Source organism: Thermobia domestica, chromosome 1 (assembly GCF_964235325.1).
Source record: "Thermobia domestica chromosome 1, izTheDome1.hap1.1, whole genome shotgun sequence".
NCBI classification, from domain to species: Eukaryota; Metazoa; Arthropoda; class Insecta; order Zygentoma; family Lepismatidae; genus Thermobia; species Thermobia domestica.
This window is the reverse complement of record NC_137454.1, coordinates 147153183-147176224: the sequence shown is the minus strand read 5'-3', so window position 1 is coordinate 147176224 and position 23042 is coordinate 147153183. Positions and strand designations below refer to the sequence as shown.

The window sequence follows — 23042 nt, the reverse complement described above, 5'->3', positions numbered from 1 at the left end:
AACTTCAAATAGCCTACTTCATCGCAATATATATAATAGAATTTAGAAAAAATAAAGTTTATTTCTAATAAATCCAATTTTTTGTGTTTTGCTATATTTAAAAAGTATGCCAACTAACCTCACAATATCAGCCAACCAGCCCCTTAGTAGGGGTCGGTTGGCATACTCCGTTTTAAAAGAAAGAAAAATTTATTTCTCGAAAACTGTAAGCAACAAAACAAAAACAAAAATTGAATTTGTCAGAGGAAACGTTGGTCTGTCCGTACACATCCATTACATTGGAATACAGTGAACAATCTGCTCATAAAAATATAAAGAATGAAAAGTTCGCCAACCAGCCCCGGTCTCTACTATATGTTTAAAAAGTTGGTTATTTTGTGAAGACCGGAGAGACATATGATGCTAAATTTCAATAAATCGCACATGCTCTAACGCAATGAGAGATAATTTGCTTGTAATTATGTGTTAATTTTGATTAATTTATAACTGTTAAAAATTAATGTTTTTGTTATTTGCTGAAGTGATTGCCCCCTTTCTGCACTGAGGTTATATTTTGGGGGAGCCCGACCTCTTGGATATTACCATATATACATGTTACAGTTGGCAATACTTCTTAAAATGACGTAGTTGCGAGAAATTTTTAAAGCAATCGTTGCTTGTTTTCGTACATTTGACACTTGACCAACAGTTTTTGATAGTTGCGATTACCACATATTCTCCTAATTTCACGACTTTTAGCAGTATTGCCAACTTTAACATTCATTGTCATATCTCCTAAACGGTGTAAAATATCAAATTGCTGTAAACGGCATTATGATCATTACATCTTTTGAAAATAATCTACGTAATTAGATGTGATACTTATCTCAGCTCTTTTTCGAAATAAAGCCCTTTGCAAGAAGTCAAGTTCTGAATTCCTTGTAGCTTGTTTCTTCTGTTTGATAGAAATACATCATATGCTGACCATAGTATTCGATACTAAGGTGATTTCGATGTGCGATGCACTATCCGTCTCACTTGCATCATTACTGTTGTAGAGACCTCCAAAATTGGTCAGTTTGTGGATTTTTGTGATATTATAGCATAATTAGTTTGCAACACTGAACAATAAAAGTGGTATTGTTTGTTTTCGATTTGTATGTAGACTTAAAATTTGTAATAACTTAACGTAGTGCTATTCAAAAATACAACTTTGTGTTGAGTTGGCAACACTTTTCATCCGGTGATATTAACCAATACGTGGCTAGGTGTTCCCCTTCCTGCAGTTGCTTCGTGCAAGGTTTCGCTTCCCTCCCGCTCTTAGTTTTTCTGTTATCACGGTTGGACATTATAAATGACGCACCCTATATATATGCGGGAGGGAAGCGAAACCTTGCACGAAGCAACTGTAGGAAGGGTAACACCTAGCCACGTATTGGTTAATATCACCGGATGAAAAGTGTTGCCAACTCAACACAAAGTTGTATTTTTGAATAGCACTACGTTAAGTTATTACAAATTTTAAGTCTACATATATATATATATAGGGTAACTTCGGCAAATAACGCCAGTCGGGTAATAACGCCATTTAAAGCTTTCTACAGTGCTAGCATAAACACGTGGTTCGTAAGGTGACCGCTTATGAGTGTGTGATAAACTGTGATGCCTGTTGTCTTTGTAGACACAAAGACTAGAGGTCAGCCAGGCGTCAGTAAAGTGAAACCGGTGAACAAATGTTGACGTGACAGCCGCGGAGCAGAGGAAACAGCTTGCAAATTTTTAGTGAGTCAAACGAGGTAGGCGAATTGTTTGGATAAAAGTGAGATTTTACTATTACTAAAGGTATGCGTTGATAGGGCCGTACTTGCATAACATTATGATATAGATAAAATATGCAGGACCGCTATTCTTGGTATAGAAATAATGGCAAAAACAAAGTCTATTGTTTCTGAAAATAACGCCACTATCGCGTCGGGAAATAACGCCACTCCATCTAATCGATAATAGAAACTAATACTAGTGTTAAAAGTTTGCGTTTCTTTGTCGTAGTGGTAGAGCCAGAAAAGTCTAGTTTTATGATTTCATGGCAAGACATTCGAATGTCGTGTGCAGAAAAGCGGAGAATTTGAGCTATGGCAAACTCGTGTGTTACAACAGAACTATGTGAACGAATTGTATACGCTATTGGGAAATACACTTGATGCTATGAACCTTTTGTGACAATCCTGAACTTGGCACAGGTTCGTAAGTTGGTCCAACAGCACGAACCATACAAGAAGTCTCCAAATGAACTTCCATAAAAAATTTAGATACAACTTGCGAAATTTAAAGAAATCGCGTACTTTGGAGAGACGACGCTAGAACACCGTAAATGGGCGGATACGAATAAAATAAAATTGAGGGCACCAAAATAATTTGACGAATGAAAGAAAAAGGAGGAAATCTAAAACGCAGTTAGAGGCGTGTCCTAGAACGATCGGCGAGTTGAGAATTCAAAATTCCAAGTCAGTAGTAGCTAGTTGGAGTCTGGGAACAAGTGTATTGCAAAAGTTCGGTCATACTCAAAAATTTCACACACTATGCTCAAAAATATACAACACACATCAACTACAACGATGAATAGCTAACTTCGAAAGCAGCCCAGTGCACGATTTTTGGACAGCGCTAAAGTATAGACATTTATACGTAGATTTTCTTTAGCTATAAAAAAAAAACTTTAAAACTCCGAAATACATTAAAATATTTACATACATTTGTGTGAGTGATAAATTTTCACGCATATACATATATTTATAAAAAATTCCAGATAAGCGTTAATGGACTAGTTTAGCTAAGATTAGTAACGAGTCGGGAAAATGAACTTGAACGTTGCTTACACATTTCCAAAAAGCACTTAGACTAGCCTTAAGAATACGCGATTAGTTTGCATCAACATGAACACATCTTAATAACACTTAATATAATTAGTCCGTGCAAAACTACTCACGATAGAAAGAGTGATATTGTTGCAGTGTGTTATTTGAACGTGCTAGTGCAGAAAAATGCATTGTTGAAGAGATGGATCGACGGAAGCCCTGTTTCGATGAAGATGGACAGACCAAAGCGCGTCGCCCCTGGCAGTTTAGGAGGAAGGCACAGAAGAAGTCCGAGGAGAGAATTCAGGACCTAGGACATTCGTCGCGCAGGCACGAAACAAGGAAACGTAAGGACCTCTGTGTATGTGTGGTCAGCGCAGTGGCGACAACGAAAGGTAGGACCTACCTAAATTGTTTATTGGTGTTGAAAGGGCGATTGTCAGCATTAAATAAAGATGCAAGACGTTCTCTGTAGCGAAATTAAAAGCCAGAAATAGTTGAGATTTCAAAAATTTAATTTCATCGCATTGAGAATAGGTACTCTATTTCGAACTTTAGCTATCAAAGATTAAAATTTTTACCTTGAACTATAGAGACACTTTAGCAGTTTTATTTATATATTATGTGATATTAGTGACCGCATCGTTCTCATTAGAGAGAGATTAATTCCTATAATTTTTCTTTTTGTCATTTATAATTCATAATTGTGGATATACAAAGATAAACTAAATGTAAACAAAATAACATGTAGACTTTTAGTAGCTCGAATTGTGCAATTTTTGGTAAGAGAAGGCGATCTAAGTATTTAAATTAGGATGTTTAAATTTTGCATGGAGTGAAAATGTATCATCTACGCTATTGACAGGCACTCTTTGGATGTAAGATAATTAAAAAGAAAGCTTGATATATTTTCTAGAAGTGCATTCAGTGTATTGTTTAAATTGTATAAAATCACTACGTTTGTAAAGTTATTCACTTAGGAGTTGATAACTTAATGAATTTATTTCAATCAATCTGCTAATAGGAGTTTAATGAATAATCTGCAGTAATGTCTCAATAAAAGTATTTGAAGTAGACAGCTCAAAGGTTAATTAGTGATTAGAAAAACGCAAATAATCTCACAATCAGTCATTTTTGGGTTAGAGTTACGGAATCCATCAATAAAACGGAACAGATATTATATTCTGTCATGAAGAACACGTATGGGCTAGTAACCATAAAGTATGCTAAGAAAAGCCGCATTTAATGTATCGTTCTGATCCTCTAAACAATAGATCGATCAGATGTCTATGCGCATAGATCACACTAATGACGACAACCTATGGCTATATGCATATGCTATTGTTGCAACATAAGAAAAACCATGAAAACTAGACACATTTGTCTGATAATCTCTTAAAAGACGTCTTTGCATTTAATATGAATATTTGAGTATTAATTGTATTCAATGTATGTATGCATTCCTATATTTATGATTTATCTATCTATTTCTCTCTCTCTCTCTCTCTCTCTCTCTCTATATATATATATATATATATATATATATATATATATATATATATATATATATATATATATATATATATGTGTGTGTGTGTGTGTGTGTGTGTGTGTTTGTGTGTGTCTTGGTATTTTTCTATATTCGCCAATATGTGTGTATATATTATGCACGGTTAAATAACAATAATACACGCATTGATATTAATTATGTATTGTGTATTCTTGTTGTTTATGTTGATATCGAATTTCATATCTGGTGTAATTATCTCCTAATATCAGTTAGGATTAGAAACGATTAGAGGCTTATTTAGTTTCCTTAGATCATTCCATTTTTCTTTCAAAATTTCTCACTAAATCTCAAATCGAAGTCATGACAAATTTCAACTTATTTCAACTTATTTCACCTTATCCACGTATTCTAGATTATTCCACTTACTATTTTTTTAACTTCACTGAACCTAAATCGTATGTATTTAAATTCAGATTCCATAAAATTATACCATTCTTAAATCCATATTTTTTTTTTGAAATGTCATTAGTCATAAAGTATCAGATGATCAACGTTAATCGTATGTTTATTATCCAATTTCACGTGTATAGGTATTTCATATGTAAGGTTGTAAATTAACCAGTTTTGTATTGTACATAATCATGAGAGCTCAGTATATAAGGATAAACAATCTTAAATTTCACCTAGATGGATACCGTTTTCATTAGTTTGTTTATGTATGTCGGGTTACTTATAATAATTCATTCAAGCTAAAGGTCGAGAAACAAAACAAAAATGTAATTTACTTAATTTAATTTTGGTGCTAAGGTCTTATGCCTTATTCTTCATATTTGTTATCAAAAAATTCCAAATTCAATGTTAATTTTCATCATGCTTGATTTTTTAACATTTTTTGTTTTTACTCATTAAAGCATTTATTATAATGTTAACCTAAATTCGTGAATTTTTTCATGAACAAGTTGTATCCCTCACCTCAAGAATAACATTGGTTTTCAAGGGTTTGTTAGGCTAAACTAATAGGGCAATGTAGGCAATTTTCCAATTCTATCTACCATGGACTGAATTGAACTGATTTTCATGACTTTCAATCAAAATTTTAAATTCAAGATTTAAGTTTGTTTCTTGCATCATTATTATTAAAGTAAAGATGCAAATAAAGTAAATTTTCGTTTGCTCTTTCGGTTTAGGGGATCTTATTTTCCTAAAGCCCTGGGATACCACGGGGAGATAGGATTCCCAAAACGAGAAATCAGTTTTCATCGAGTCATGAACCATTTTAGTTCCAAGAACGGAGACTTCAACGATAGTGCACGTGATAGCAATTATGGTACCTGGAACACGAACCCAACACCCCACTCTTTTTTTAACTTTTACAAAATTTGGCGCTTCGAACAACCACCCATACATCTCTATACATATCTCTCTATTTTTCATTTTTACAAATTTGGCGGCCCGAGCAGAAACTTCTCTATTTTTAATATTTACAAATTTGGCGGCCCGAACAGAAACCTCTATTTTTAATTTTTACGAGTGACAGTGTTGCCACAGTCCTAGCTTTGAAGTGGGCTAAAAAATAGTACCAAATTGAAACAAAAAGGGCTGAATTTTATACCAGTATAATACACGACTCTAGAACACGAAACTGAAAGAGATAATGTTCTAGAACAACCCCCCCCCCCCCCGTCTTGCAAGAGTACAAATCAACGTGTCGATATAGATCTATAAAACGCAGAAATGTTCGGATATCTTTGTATTCGAATATAGCGTTACTAGTAAATAACTTAGCCCGCTAAGCCAGTAATTATGTCAATGTATTTTTCGTGCTTTTATCTTTTGGTGTAGAATCTTTGCAAGATTTATTTGAGCACTCGCTGGTCTTCTTCAGAATATTCAACACTTGAATCAACGTCTTTGTGTGGTTCTTTTTTTTTTTTTTAAAAAAAAAGAGTTGAAGATAATATTTCCACTACACTGTTTCCTTCTTGTCTCCTTCATGCGCGGCTCGGATGCGCCCATCTGGCCTCATCTTAGCAATATAGTTCGAATTGCGAATTTTCCACACAAATTTCCTAGTGTTAAGCAGTGCAACGCCACAGAATGCAAGTTCAACAACATTTTTAAGAGTCCAACACACAGTATAAGTGCAGGAAAAAATCTTACTGACACTTTTGAAAATGTGACAAGTATTTGTTAAATGGTGCTGAATTGTGTAGAATTGTACCAACTTTTTCACAAAAGGGGCTGCAAATGCCAGCGTGGTACCAACGGGCCAATGAATGACAAAAAGGGCTGAATTTGGTACAATTGTACCAAGTGTGGCAACACTGACGAGTGACAACGTTACAGAAGAGACCAACTTTGATCGGTTCCTTTATTGTTTTATTTGAAACGACCACTTAAAACAAGTAACGGTTAATATCTGGAAAAAATAGTTGGCCTTGAAACTATTGGTTTTCACTCTGTGTTATCAGTACATTTTTAAGATCATACATTCTTTTATGATCATGGACTGTACTTGTATTTTTATGCCCAATTTAAGATCCAAATTGTAATCTTACGCTCGTTTTACGAATTTACTTTTTTCTAAGATCTACAATAAATTTTTCACCAAAATATTAACATTTACCCTTTCACACAGATAACAAACTGTTCTTAGGATTGTATTCAACTAGTTATTTTTTCAATGTATGTGAATTTGCTAAGATGAATTCCCGTATATGCTTTTGTTCAGAGTCTTCGTATGCTTACAACTTTTAGTATTTTCGAAAACAATTTATCAGTTCGCACTCAATTTTAACAACGAAGTTCTTTAAGAACTGAGTGCATAAGCTAAGCTTCCAATGAAAAGGATAGAATACATAAGCAGAATATTTTATGCATATTTTAACGAACTTTTTACCACGATCACTAGGGCGGTCCTTATTTACGAGGGTAAGTCAACTGAAAACCATAAAAGTAGAAATAAAAATCCGCATATGGCGCCAGTGAGCTGTAAGTTGGCATGCCTGTTTACGATAGTATGCAATGTGTCTCCTAGGTGGCAGCAGCCGGCAGATGCACAAACACCGGCGCAACAACAGTTCCAAAATGGCAGCCCCACTAGCCACATGCACCAGCGAGGAGCAGCGTTCTGTGATTCGGTTTTTGCGAAGTGAAGGCGTGAAACCGATTGAAATTTTTAGGCGAATGAAGGTTCAGTATGGAGATGCGTGTTTGTCACAGCCACAAATCTATGAATGGTGCCGGAAATTTGCAAATGGTGTTACGTCTGTGGCCGATGCTCCACGCCCCGGCCAGGCTCGGCGCGTAGTGACTCCAGAGACCATTGCAGCCGTTGAAGCCATCGTTTTGGAAAACCGCTGTGTGACAATAGACGAAATTGCAGCATGTGTACACATGAGTCATGGATCGGCACATCATATTGTGAATGATGTTCTCCAGTTACATAAGGTGTCTGCAAAATGGGTGCCCCGACAACTGACGCCTGAACTGAAACAGCGACGTGTTGATGCGTGCGAAGACCTTTTGTGGCGTGCTGAACGTGACGGTAATGCCTTCCTGTCACGAATCGTCACTGGTGACGAAACATGGGTGCATTACCATCAGCCTGAAACAAAGCGAGCGAGCAAGGAGTGGCGCCACTCCTCATCACCGAAACCCAAAAAGTTTCGGACACAGCCGTCTGTAGGGAAGGTTATGCTGACCCTCTTTTGGAACGAAAAGGGCATCATCTTGGAACACTACACGCCACGAGGAACCTCTGTGACGAGTGCTACGTACTCGGACCTCCTAAAAATCATCTCCGGCCTGCCATCAAAACGAAACGACGTGGATTGCTGTCAGCCGGTGTGCTGCTGCAACACGACAATGCACGGCCCCATACGGCGCGTGCAACGGTTGCGACCATCACAGACCTGAAATTTGAATGCCTCCCACATCCCCTTTACTCGCCAGATCTCGCACCGAGCGATTTCCATCTGTTTGGTCCGCTCAAAGAAGCAATGGGCGGCAGGAAGTTCCACTCCGATGAAGAGGTACGCAACGCGGTGCACGAATGATTGCGCCGTCGCCCAAAAGACTTTTTTTTCTGCAGGTATTCAAGCTCTTCCGAAGCGCTGGCGGACTTGCATTGAACGAGGAGGGGACTATGTTGAAAAGTGATTTACTTCTGTACCCTGTGTGACCAATAAATAATATTTAAAAAAAATAATTATGGTTTTCATTTGACTCCCCTCGTATATGGGGAAAAATAAATTTAGGAATTTCCTTGGACTCGCTCCCTAAAATGGTTCCATATGGGACAAAATTAAACCAGGAGAAAAATTATATCCATTGAATAATTTTAAATGGTGCCCCAAACGACCTAAAATTTTGAATGCGTTTACAATACACAGTATATGGAAACTCTTGTAATTTACAAACGGCTAAAGGGAATGGAAAGATATCTTGGATAATGGAACTAGAGGAAATGAACAACCTAATTTTGTATAGCATTATTATGGCGGTCATCTTGAAGTCCGCCATCTTGAATTCAGGTCAAAATTTTCAAATAGGAAGAGGGTCATGTTACATATCGTTTTGAGGTGGCGTTTTCCCAGAAGCACAAATCTCGTATTATTTTCAAGCTACCAATAATCTTGTAAGAGTTATTACGTGTGGAAAAACGAAATGCTTCGATGTAATGTTATTTTATTGTAGTTATGGACCACAGATTTGTAAGAATTTTGGAAGTATTTTACATAACCTGGAAACAAACTGCTAGAGAAAGTTAAATCTTTGTTTCCCCATGAACTACCAATAAGTTTTTCCATCAAGATGATTCATAGACCATTATGAGGAAAAAGAAAAAATATAACATGGAAGAAATTGAAATATCCCTTATTGGGGTAGGTTTGGGGTAAGTTTTCAATAGGTTTTCAATCTTATATACTACACAGTTCACTTTTGTCACATCCAAGAAAAGATTATCTATGAGAATTCACTATGTGCAAAAGAAACTGTTTCTGATACTCATTTTTCGTAAAAAGAATGTTGTAATCTTCTGTTAGTTTCACTCCTCTTTCTGCTGCATCGTTTATTACGGAGATGAATTTAACTATTATCTTTCCTTGAAGATAGTCATTGTTATCTGACCATGAAATCGGATCACACTCAAGAAACCCTTTGGGTATTTTAAATCTCACGAGAAAAAAATGTTTGTTGTATCAAAATCACTGATTTCTCTTTTCGCGAGAATTTTTATGGTATTATCCTTGCGTCAAGCCTCTTTGCTGCTTCACGGTTTCTCCTTATAGTTTTAATTCTTTCAACCAATTTTTGTTTTTCCATTATGTTAACTTCATCATCAAAAAACTCCAATGCTACGTATTCCTCCTTCAAATACCAGAGATGCCGAGAAAATTTAGAAAGAGCCACTTCAGATAATTCATTATCTATTTGCGTATAACTGTACAAAGCTTTCAAAAATTAGAGGTCTTGTAATGATGAATGGGATACTTGATGACATTTAAATCAAGCTTGGACATATAGTCGTATCAGAAAAATTTATGCTCTCCGAAGACCCGTTTCTATTTGCTTCGTTAAACGAAAATGTTGGCGAAAGAGAAATATTTTTAAACAGTATATTGCTTTTCCATCTACCTTGCATGGTGAATTGCTCCAGGCAAACGAAAGAAAACTCTTGGAGGAGGTATGCCATCCAAGAATGTCAGTTCTAAAAATTTACTGTAATCTTCTCTGCGGTGTCCTGCTTCTACAAGTTTGATAGCAAAATTCAATACTTCATTTCTTACATCTGAAATGTTGTTCCTTACGTCATTATCATCATCAATTCTGGAATAAAGTTAGTACAATCTATTTTAGACCAATCGTTCTGAAAATGCTTAAATAGGGAAACGTCCGGTCCAGATGCAAACGAAACACAACACTTGTCAAATACACATTTTAAAACAAATTCATAAATGTAGTGTCTACAAAGAAGGTATAGAAGATCATTTTGGAGCATCTGCTCTAGCAGAATGAAAGCACCGTTCACATGACACATATTGCAGGGAATAGTGTGACAACAAACTGCCTGCACGAACTTTACCAAGTTCCATTCTTCAAGCTAATGAACTGTAGTAGAAATAATATGTTCGTTCTCCTCTTCATGATGATAAACTGAGAACACCAATTAGCCTCTCATGAGCATCTCCTGTAATAAATTTTGATAACCCGTCGATAGTCTCTCTACCAGTCAAATTTGGCAGTAGTTTTCCGTCTCATTGCACAACTAACGCACTTGATGCACTCCGAAATTGTTTTTGTGGTCTTATGCAACTTCGCTACGGATTTTCTCTCAGCATCGATGCATATTTATTACTAGTTCCTTTACATTATGGCCTAATGTTTCTGCCGTCGCTGTCAGAATAAGTATTCTCGTTCTATTAGTGGACTTGTATCGATCAAGAGCAGCAACCTGTCTTGGAGTTTTAAAATTAGTTTTTCCCCTTTTACATCTCTTGCAGGGTCCGGGCGCACACAGGCACACATTTACATTTTATCTTACATACTCAACTGGGTTTTCCTCTTCATTTCTTGAAATGCTTACTTCCGTGTATTTTGGTGTAAAATTCATACAAATCATTTTCAGAAGTGCATTTTTCTTTTGCGTTCCTCTTTCTAATGAAGCCGCGCATATCCCTCTTGTTCTTTTCGAGCCAAACTCATGTCTTTACATTTAGTTGTGTAAGAGTTATTACTTGTGAAAAAGAGAAATATTTTCACAGGTAATAATTCTTAGACGACTAAGGCTATCTTTAAAATAGTGCCAGTTTTGTGTTTCTGGTAAAACGCCACCTCAAAAAGATATGTCACATGACCCTCTTCCTATTTGAAAATTTTTATCTGAATTCAAGATTGCGGACTTCAAGATGGCCGCTGTGACAATACTATACAACGTTAGATGTGTTTCTTCCTCTAGTTCCATTATCCAGGGTATTTTTGCGTTCCCTTAAGCCGTTTCTAAATTACAAGATTTTATTCCAGATTTTTCCCATATATTATGCACTGTAATCGGATTCAAAATTTTAGGTCGCTTGGGGCACATTTAATATTATTCAATGAAGTTAATTTTTCTCCTTCCTTAATTTAGTCCCATATGGAACCATTTTAGAGGGTGAGTCCAAAGAAATTAGGAAATCAAAAATTAAGGACCACCCTAATATATATATATATATATATATATATATATATATATATATATATATATATATATATATATATATATATATATATATGTGTGTGTGTGTGTGTGTGTGTGTATTTGTATGTAGTTGGATAATATGGCTAGGAGATGGATAATATGGATAATATGGCTATATCCACCCGAGAGCGATAAATTAACATGGTGACAGCAAGGGTTCCTGTTGGATGGTCAGTGAAAGGTACACTGTCCAGGCTCGTGAAATAAAACGTGGACACGAAAAATACATCCGAAGTGAAACAAAAATATTCTTATATTTAATAATTTACATACAATTGTGGGAGGTAGAGACTGTTATAATGTCAATGAAAATAAATTATAAGAATTAAAGGAGTTCACGACATTCATATAAAACATGTTTTAACTACACTTGATATTTTTAAATGTATTCCTGTCGTTCAGAAAAGAATTATCGTGATTCTTTCGCAAATGGTATGCTTATCCTGATGGTGCTAGTCCCACAGACTTCATGCCTCTGCAACAAATAAAAAATTGGGATGAAGACATCATTTAGTATCTACAGAACAACTGATATAATGAGAAATTTAAAAATTAATCTTATTTAACCTTAGACACACCAAAGTAAAAACAATATTGTTGAAATTTTCATTTTGTGTCACAGGATATAGTATTTTGTAAAATCTCAGGATATTATATATTATTCGTTTCAACGTTACCTTCACTTTAGTTAATTTTAATATCTCTACTGAAAATTTAAGAACAAAAATATATCGCGTTCTGGGAGTGATTTGACTTACATCTATGTTTTGCGAAAATGTACTTTATCTGCAGAACCATCGTATTTTTCATGTGTTTCAAAAAATATTATTGTTGTTGTGTCATCTCTACATTAAAGCTAACAAGAATATTTTCCGACGTTATATTATTGGTTTCCAGTGTTCAGAAAATGCAATCGAGAAAATTAAAGGACAATCAAAGAAAATAAAAATAAGATGTGCAGTGTGTTACAGTTTAATTTGTGAAAACGATTGCATAAATAGAAAGCATGTCTTCGCCGTCAGACATATGTTCAAATATGACAAATATTAAAAATGTGTATCTTTGAATATTTTGTGAGCACTAAGATGGGTTTAATTTCCAGTTAATAGTACAATCATGTCCCTGTCGAAATAATAAAAGATATCAAAGGAACATGAGTTATCTCTTATAGAACGCCGTAACGTATCATTCACTATTCATTGCTATATTCTAAGTAATCGAGAATTGTAATTTCTTGAAGAACAATAAACAAAGTAAATAAACAAATAAATATGACTATGGAAGAATATTCCTGATAATATTTCAATAGGATCTATCTCCAATATCTCATTCTATCGGTTAACATGTGTATGATTATTGCATCTTATCTTTAGATGGAGAACTTTGAGCAAAGAAAATTTATCATTCGCCTTGTAAGAACAAATTAAATTTAAAAGTACTAGTTTGAAGTAGACTGGATTTGTACTAAAGACCTTGGAATTTCTAGACCAGCGTCTATAATCTCAACTTTTCTTCAACTACTAGCCAAGTCTCCTAACTTGATAATTGTCTTCAAAATGAAGGTCGAAGAAAGGAAGGACGGGATAAACTGTTGGAATAAAAAAACAGAAATGAACACAGAAACTTTTCGCTTCCGAATGAAGGTTAAAGTAAGGGTAGTATTGTATAATTTAACAAGAATAGTCAGCAAGTCGGTTATTAGTATGCACTAATTTGTCTCCAAGTTATCAAATAAATGAACTGCGGAGTGCACTTTGGTGTAAACAGCCTTTCAGAAAGAATCCAGCTCATTTCAAAGATCAACGCTGAATTTAGTAATATTTGGCTTATCGTTTTAGGTGGCAAGATAGTGTGGGGATAACGTCCTGGACTTATGAGTAGTACAGCTAGTCAACATAGGTTCAAATCCTGTTCAAGCCAAAGATTTTTTACAAAACGATCGTGCAGAATCGAGAGTGACTTCTCATACCAAACGAACAATTCTTAAGGACGGGAAAGCAAACACTTGTACCATGATAGAGACGTTTTACGAGTATTGGTTGGGAAATGGCATATAACATCTATGAAGATTATTAGGACATTTCAAAACACTTAATTGATCTGGAGTATCCACTTTTCATGTTATTGGACTTAAAAAGAAACGCTATAACATTTTTTAAACAAGATTTGAGTAGAGTAATCTGTAGAGTATCGGTATCATGCTCGCTTTGTACATAGAAAATCTCTGTTCGATTCTCCTCCAGGAATTATCTTTTTCACGGAATAATGGCAACAAACCGAGATTCACCTGCGGTTGGAAAACTTACAAGACATCATTGGCGAGAATCCGAGTAAATAGTATATGTGTCCTTTATCTGTATCTGTACAGTGTAATAATTAGTAGTTTCATATTTATATTCGTCTTTCTCTCTATCTTAACGTTTCCCTATCATACCTTTACATCTTTCTTTTCCCTCTCTTTCTAGTCATCTTTATATTCGTCTCTTATTTATTACTTCTCTCTCTTTCTCTCTGTGTGTATGCGTGTTCCAGAGTTAAAAGAGAACTAATTTGGTAGTCTGGTGACTAGTTCTAAACCAAACAGAAGCCACCACCCAGTCAAAAATTTGACTCGTATGATCCGATCGACCTGGTGTGGAAAATCTAATTAACTGGGAAGTTCAGATTCGATTTTTTCATGCTCTGGAGATAATATCTCCAGTCTTGGTCACCTCTAAAAGAAAGACTGTTTAAACGCAAAGAACTAGGTATGGTCTTAGAAACATTATACCATTTGTTGAACAAATTTTGATTAGAGTAATCTGTGGAGTATCGGTGTCGTGCTGGACTCACGGCTAGATCCCCACTAGGTAGTATCTTTTTCACATAAAATAATGACTGCAAATATTCATCTGCGGTTGGAGAACTTACAAGATATCAATGACGAGAATCAGAGTAAACAGTATGTGCGTTCTTTATCATACAATATAATGATAAGTAGTTTTCATATTTATATTCGATTTCTTTCTGTCTTTCTTGATGTTTCCTTATCATGTCTTTGCATTTTTGTCTTCTTTCTTTCAGTAGTCGTCTTTATCTTCGTCTCTTATTCATTGTTTCTCTCTCACTGTGTGTGTGTGTGTGTTCCATAGTTAAAGCGAGTAAGTTTTGATGACCTGGTGACTAGATCTAAACCGAACAGAAGCTACCACCCACTCCAAAATTTGACTCGAATGAGCCAATTGATCTGGTGTGGAAAATCTTGATTAACTGGGAATTTCGGCTTCGATTTTTTCGTGATCTGGGTATAACATTTCCAGTCCTAATCACCTCTAAAAGAAATACTGTTTAAACGCAAGGAACTAAGTAAAATCCTTTCTATTTATCCGGGTTACCGAGTCTCAATCGAATCACCGGGTCAGTACAGGTTCGAATTCTCAATCCAGTGGCGGTTCATAACCTAACCCACATTGCGCGGCTATCGCGATGACCCGTTTCAGCTCTGGCGTGTTTATTCCATCTGTTCGAATTAGAACGTTATATTTGCAAATAGGTGAAATCAAGAGTGGATGTTCAGAACAGACGAATCTTCAGATAATTCAAAAATGGCTACTTTTTTGGTTATTTCAAGCAAAGACTTTATTTATATTATTTTGACACAAAATTCGTTTTCATCCTATAATACAATGTATTTTATTCACGTTTGAAATGAGAAACTTGGAAAAACTGCTATGTCTGTAAAAAACATCAAATTTTCCTTTTGAATATTTGTAACTTTTCGTTATGATATTGTTTGGGCTCTTAATATCGACATTTTCTGATACAAATTTTGCGATAAAATAGAACTCTTTTTTTTTTTTTTTTTTTTTTCAATTTCATAAGTAGTCTGGGATGAAAGAAATGACCTGCGCTACCCACTGGGTTTATTATAATGCAGTTTGGATCAGTACGTTCAATGAACTCCGCCAAACTTGTAACCAAACCGAGCCATGCAAACAAATAATTGTCGTTATTATAAATGTGTTCTAGGTTCTAATATTTCACTCGAAATTGAGTATTTAATTTGACCACCAAGTTAGGATTTATTTGGAAAGTGACTTAATGAATTTTTCAAGCATCCTCTATATATTCGAATAGCCCTGAAAAAATATAAAATTTAAACGTTACTTTTATATTGCTATTTGATTCTGGAAACGGAACTTTATAATGTTAGTTTCTCTTTTCTTAATAAATTTGAATTCCATATTTTTATCTGTACTTTTCTTCTTCTTCTCTCGCATTTTCTCGCTCTGTCTCATTTCTGTATCTCTGTCTAACAGACACGCATCAACTTCAATTGTTCATTGTGTGTGTGTGTTCAAGTTTGTCCCTCCATCCACTTATGGATCTCGTTTCGTCTCTCTTTTATTCTTTCATGTTATCGATATTAATACATATATATTTTGAAATTAGAATTGCGCTCATTTTGTTTGCTGATTTTAGCATCGGAAAGACGAAAGGGAGAGAGATAGCAGGTCTCTTTACCAGACACGATTATGGGATAAAGTGTAAATTGGGGGCCTGACTGCACGGTTGGCTGTCGTAATTTTTTTGATGCGAAGTGTACCTCCTCGTACTTTTCAACAGAATGAATTGAACATACAAAATGGAATATTTTGCATGGTTTATTACATTTGGGAAAAATACATGTAGGCCTAATTTACTTTTTTCACGACAGTCATAGCAGTGTTGAGTTTGTATTTCGTGAAGATAGGAACTAGATTTGCTCTTTTCAGAAATGGATTTGTGCTTTTGAGGTGTACCAAAACATTATCTTGGAGAACAATAGGTTTGAGTTGTGTTGGAGGTATAAGATAATGCAGGCTACATTATATTCTAATTCTGCAGGCTACATTTATTGTTAACATCTAAAAGTGTACTTACATTACCGGTAATTTGATTTTATGAAATACTAGCTGAAATAATCGTTCTTCGTACGGAGAGGATAAGGTTTAAGAAATATATCATATTTCAAGGTAAAGAAATCAGTGAAATAAATAAATAAGGAAGAGCCACACCTTCGGCCTTGCCCCGGTCAATATGAGAGTAATAAATAAATAAATAGATAACAAATAGTAACATCATCTGGTTGCCAATCTTAACGTGAGTAAAATAAATAAACAAATACAAAACAGCAACGCCCAGACCGGTTATCATGTCCCATCTTGCCCACATTGCCTACCACGTAACTTCTTGCCTAAACTTCGGCTCAAATGTCATAAAGACTGCAACCTTTTAACCTTAGCGATGACAATAGGAACTAAAATTGATCTTAAATGGCGTCGGAGAATTACTGTTCATCTTAGCGACTCCGAAAACTATTAATTTGACACTAATATCCGACGTCCTGTGTATCCACTAATTCATTTTTTGTAATTTTTCATTCTATAGGGTTTCTTTCAACGGATGATGTTTCAGAACTTGTATATGATGCATACCGGCTGCTGCGTATGGCAAACGACTATTAATTTTAGAATTATGACAGTTCTTTTTGAATAGTTTCTATAAGTTTTTCTTCGCAACAATTAAAACCTTCGTAACTAAGCAATACATAGCAGTTAACATTATGTATGAAACAAATCAATTTGAATCGTTACTGTGTTTTCACAGAAGAAAGTAAGCTTCAAACATGGCGAACATCAACGCACGTTGTGTGTTCGATGATGCGCTATCCAAACGCTGTTCAAAGTTTTACGAACGAGAGAAACTAGCTTCTTTATTGTGGTTTGACAGAAACTATGACCTTGTTTACGGCGAAGAACTTGATGAATTTATTCCTAAAGCGGCGAAACAGTTAAGGGAAGAAGTGGGGAAATACAAAAAATTAGAGTTCTTGCATGACTCAAAATATACCAAACGACTAAGGGCTGGCACAAAGATAAGCATGTATGAAATTCCCCCGCTCAGAGTGAATGGGAAACTTATTGGAGTCATGAAACCTATTCCTGCAAGTACTCGTCAATTATTGTATGATGGAATCAGCAAAGACGATAAAGGACGAAAGCAATATTTAAATGCGAGATGGGATGAACCCCCACATCACAAGTTCTACTTCCCACCTTCAGACAACATGCGCTATGGCTGGAAAGTCACGGAAGCCATAAAAGATCCAAAGCCGCCTCCATTTGGGATAACTAGAATGTCCTTTTTCTCCGAGAAGAGAACTTCGGATGTAGAACCGTTCTTTTACAAGCAACCAGTTCCTGACAATAAAATGATGATGACAGAGTTGTAAATTAAATTTACTTGAAAAGACAGCACATATTATCACATATATTAATCTATGTACAAAAATGACGAAGCAGATTAAGTGAATCACACATATTTTTCGTACTTATGATGTTAAATTTATAGTGCTTCAGAACACAATTATACTTCAATATGCTATACAACTTTGAAGAATATAGTGTGAGTTTTACATTGTGTAATAAAATCCTTCTGTAAAAACTGCATTTATTGTAAAAATCCTTATGATTAATTAAATCCTTAATAAAGAACGCATTTATTGTAAACAGCATTGTGATTAATTAAATTTGTACTTAACATTACGGGTAAATTGTTTTTTTTTTTTATGAACTACTATAGCACGGCCAACAAGATATGGTCTCTGATGTTTCTTACCACATGCGATGGGACATTGCAGCCCCTACTTTGATACCAGTGTTACCAACAACGATCAGTCTGTCTTATACCATTAATTAAATTGTCACCACAGTTACACCGAAAAAAAAAAACCTTGACACGCGAGTAGTGGCAATGTCACTGCGAGCTGTCAGAGACGTTCTCTTACTGGACGCACTATAGCTGAAATAACCGTTATTTGTACGGAGAGGATAAGGTTCATGCAATATATCATATTTGAAGGTAAAGAAATCAGTGAAATAAATAAATAAGGAAGAGACACACCTTCGGCCTTGCCCCGGTCAATATGAGAGTAATAAATAAATAAATAGATAACAAATAGAAACATCTTCTGGTTGTCAATCTTAATGTGAGTAAAATAAATTAACAAATACAAAACAGCAACGCCCAGACCGGTTACCATGTCCCATCTTGCCCGCACTGCCTACCAAGTCCCTTCTTACCTAAACTTCGGCTCAAATGTCATAGAGACTGCAACCTTTTAGCCTTAGCGATGACGACAGGAACTAAAATTGATCTAAAATGACGTCGGAGTGTTATTGTTCATCTCAGCGACTCCTAAACTATTAATTTGACACTAATATCCGACGTCCCGTGTATTTATCATCTCCCTCATGCATCATCCTCCTCTTCCCTCATTTTGACATCTCCATAATTGCCTTGCGTGCTGAAGTTCGAAAAAAGGGCTTAGTATGCGATTAATTTTAGATCGACTGAAGAGCTATCCTTGTATCAAATTTGGTGTGTCCAGGTCACCACTTTCTTTATTAAAAACTAATGACAGACAGACATATACACAAACACACATATTATTTTATATTATTATTATTCTATGACTTCCTGGACCTAGTAGGAATTCAGGAAATTAGGTGGGAAGGAAATGGATTTGTGAATTCCGGAAATTTTACGTTCTTTTACGGGGAAGGATATAAAAATCACCAGTTTTTCGTTCACAAACGAATATTACCAACAGTTATACGGGTTGAATTTGTTACTGATAGACTTTCTTTTATTACTCTTAAGGAACGGTGGTGTGATATTATTGTTTTAAATGTACATGCCCCAACAGAAAATAAGGATGACGATATAAAAGACAGTTTTTACGAAGAAGTGGAACGGATATTTGACCAACTCTCGCGATACCATATGAAAATTCTATTAGGAGATTTCAATGCGACGGTAGGACGAGAGGATATTTTCAAACCGATTATAGGGAACGAAAGTCTGCATAAGGAAAGTAATGACAACAATGTTAGACTCGTGAACATTGCAACGTCCAAAAACCTAATCGTGAGAGTACAAAATTCCCATATCGCGACGTTCATAAATACACTTGGACATCACCAGGCGGAAAATCACATAATCAAATTGATTACGTTTTAGTAGACAGAAGAAGGCAATCTAGCATAATTGATGTCCGATCGTTTAGGGATTGATTGTGACACTGATCACTACCTAGTAGCAGCGATAATACGAGAGAGATTATCGTTGAATAAAGGTAATATTCAATGTCCGAAAACGGAGACATTTAATTTAAAGAAATTAGAAGAGAGTCAGGTAAGAGAGGAATACCAGATTGAAGTTTCGAATAGATTCTCGGTTTTAGATTAGGAATTCACTAGTGTTCACGATATTTGGATTGAAATGAGAGATAGCATTAAAAGTTCAGCAAAAGAAAAATTGAGACACACGGAAACACGTAGGAACAAACCACGGTTCGACCAGGAATGCATTAAACTAGCAGAGAAGAGAAAACAGGCAAAATTATGCTAGCTACAAAATCCGAATGAAATAACTACACAAAATTTCGCAGATATCAGGCGGGAAATTTCCAAAACTTTTAGAACAAAGAGACGCGATTTTCTGAAAGCTAAAATTATGGAACTTGATGATAATATTAAAAATAAAAATATTCGGGACATGTATAAGGGGATCAGCGAATTTAAGAAAGGCTATCAACCTCGTGCTTATACATTAAAGAAAGCTGACGGAACAGTTCTCACTGATACGGATAGCATCTTAAATAGATGGAAAGATTTCTTTGACGATTTGCTAAACACGCAGCCGAAAAGTAATATGCGTAGAGAAAAGGAGATACACACCGCAGAACCGTATATTCCAGAAACCAACCGAATAGAAGTAGAAACCGCTATAAAGAAATTAAAGAAACACAAATCTCCGTGTGTAGATGAAATTCAGGCTGAGTTAATTTTAGCTGGAGGCGAAAAATTGTGGAACAAGATACACAAACTCATTCTCCTTATCTGCAACAAGGAAGAATTGACACAAGAGTGGAAAGAATCAATCATTGTTCCAATTCACAAGAAAGGCGACAAAATTGACTGTAATAATTATCGAGACATTTCTCTTCTGTCAACATCCTATAAAATCCTTTCAAATATTCTATTAGCAAGATTTACCCCATACACAGACGTAATTATTGGAGATTATCAGTGAGGATTTAGACGAAATCAATCAACTGTCGATCAAATATTTACCATTCGCCAAATACTCGAAAAAAAGTGGGAATGCAATACCCCGGTACATCAACTATTTATTAATTTTAGAAAGGCATACGACTCGGTTACTAGAGAAACATTATACAACGTTCTTACAGAACTTGGAATACTAAGAAAGCTGATTAGATTAATTAAGATATATTTAAATAAATCCCAAAGTAAAGTCCTCGAAAAGGGCCTGAAACAAGAAGATGCGTTGTCGCCATTATTATTTAATTTTGTGCTGGAATCAAAGATAACAACCAGGGCCTAAAGTTGAACGGTATTCACCAGGTTATGGCATATGCTGATGATGTAAATTTAATAGGGGATGATAGGAGAGCAATAGAAAGAAATGCAGAGATATTATTAAACGCTTGCAGGGACATGGGTTTAGAAGTAAATGCAGAGAAAACTAAAAACATGGAAGTGCGTCGGGACCGGAATACAGCAAATTATGGATGCGTTAAAATATTAAATAATACTTTTGATAAAGTGGATACTTTCAAAAATTTAGGATCAATATTAACAGACGAAAATCATATTCACGAAGAAATTAAATGTCGGACTAAAAGCAGGGAATTCGTGTTACTATTCAGTTCAAAATCTCTTGTCGCCGCGAATTCTGTCGAGGAATTTGAAGCTTAAAATATAGAAAACGATAATCATGCCTGTTGTTCTGTATGGTTGCGAAACATGGTCGCTTACTTTGAGGGAAGAACATAGACAAAGTATTTGAGAACAAGATTCTGAGACGAATATTCGGACCCAAGAGGAACGAGAATGGGGAATGGCGGAAACTTCATAACGAGGAACTACATAATTTATACGGTTTACCCAACATTGTTAGGGTCGTCAAGTCGAGGAGGCTTAGGTGGATAGGCGATGTAGCTAGAATGGAAGAAAGTAGAAACGCTTTCAGTCTTGGCTGGAAGACCAATCGGAAAACGACCATTAGGAAGACCTAGGTGCAGATGGGAGGACAATATTAAGATGGATCTCGCAGAGATAGGAACACAAAGTAGAAACTGGATCCCATTGGCTACGGATATAAGTCAGTGGAGAGCTTTGTGAATGTGGCATTGAACCTCCGGGCTCCATAGGCCATAGAGTTATTATTATTATTATTATTATTATTATTATTATTATTATTATTATTATTATTATTATTATTATTATTATTATTATTATTATTATTATTATTATTAAAGACTAGTAGTTACCTGAATGTAACGACAAACGTACACTGTGTTCTTCTTTCCATGGAAAAGGGCCAGTATCAGTGGCGTATTAAGGAGGCTATCGGGATCAAGCCCCCCCCCCTAAAATAAATTTGTTAGTTTTTTGCATTCCATTGACAACAATAATCTTCTTATCATTTTTAAGAATTTCATTGACCTTTCATTTTCTTACGTTCTTTGTTCGGAAATAATACAAATTTGTCAAATTTCATTCCATGTAAGATCTGCGTTCTTTTTTCCTTTCTTTTGTCCATTTTACTCTTCTGTTTCTTTTTCTTAGTTGTTACTTTCTTTCATTTTTTCTATCATACTTTCGACAAGGAATTTTCCCAGGATTTTGATTTCAGGGGTTGTAGATTTTTCCTGGGGGTTGTCCCGACTTCTGTATATTAGGCTTCTACTATATATATCTTTTACCATATATACACTTAATGTTTATACGTATTTAATGATAAAATGTATTAAAGAGCTAATATACCAAGTTAAATGAATGTAATCTAAAACCTGCTCGCTACTTGCGTTGCCTTTTTCTCGAGTCATATTCGTTAAACTATTGCAACTATTAAGAAAAAAAAACTAGCACTCACGACTTCTGGAAGCAGAATTAGATTTCCAGTCACCCCTCATATGCACAGATTGCACTTGTGCTTATGTGTAAGCTGCTGAACAATGACAGCAATTCTAGGTAGGAGTGTTAATAAATTTCAGATAAACTCGTGATATCACAGGATTACTAATATACTATCACAAATTTACCTGACATACCACGAGACTGCTGAATTTCCCTTAGTTCACACTATACAAACTTTGATGTACACTTTTCTTATATGTTTCATTAAATCATGTTTCACCTATTCCAGAGTGTTCAAGTCTTTTTTTTTCTCATTCATAAAATACACAATACTTTTCATCCGATCAATAAACAGCTTTGTAAATTTATCACGAGTTTACATGACTTCACCATACTTTATTGTAGATTCAATTTCTTCGAGAAATTTTTCTCTACTATAATACAAAATCCAACCATAAACTGTAAACTGGAACAATGAAAGAGTA

At 35.3% G+C, this 23042-nt stretch overlaps 1 protein-coding gene across 1 annotated transcript; it reads left to right on the top strand.

Moving 5' to 3' along the window:
- The first annotated feature begins 17172 nt into the window (after positions 1-17172).
- On the top strand, positions 17173-18097 carry LOC145666660 (uncharacterized). Its single transcript, XM_081734123.1, has one exon. The coding sequence runs from the start codon at positions 17235-17237 to the stop codon at positions 17838-17840; it is 606 nt and encodes a 201-aa protein (XP_081590249.1). The 5' UTR covers positions 17173-17234; the 3' UTR covers positions 17841-18097.
- Positions 18098-23042: the final 4945 nt, after the last annotated feature.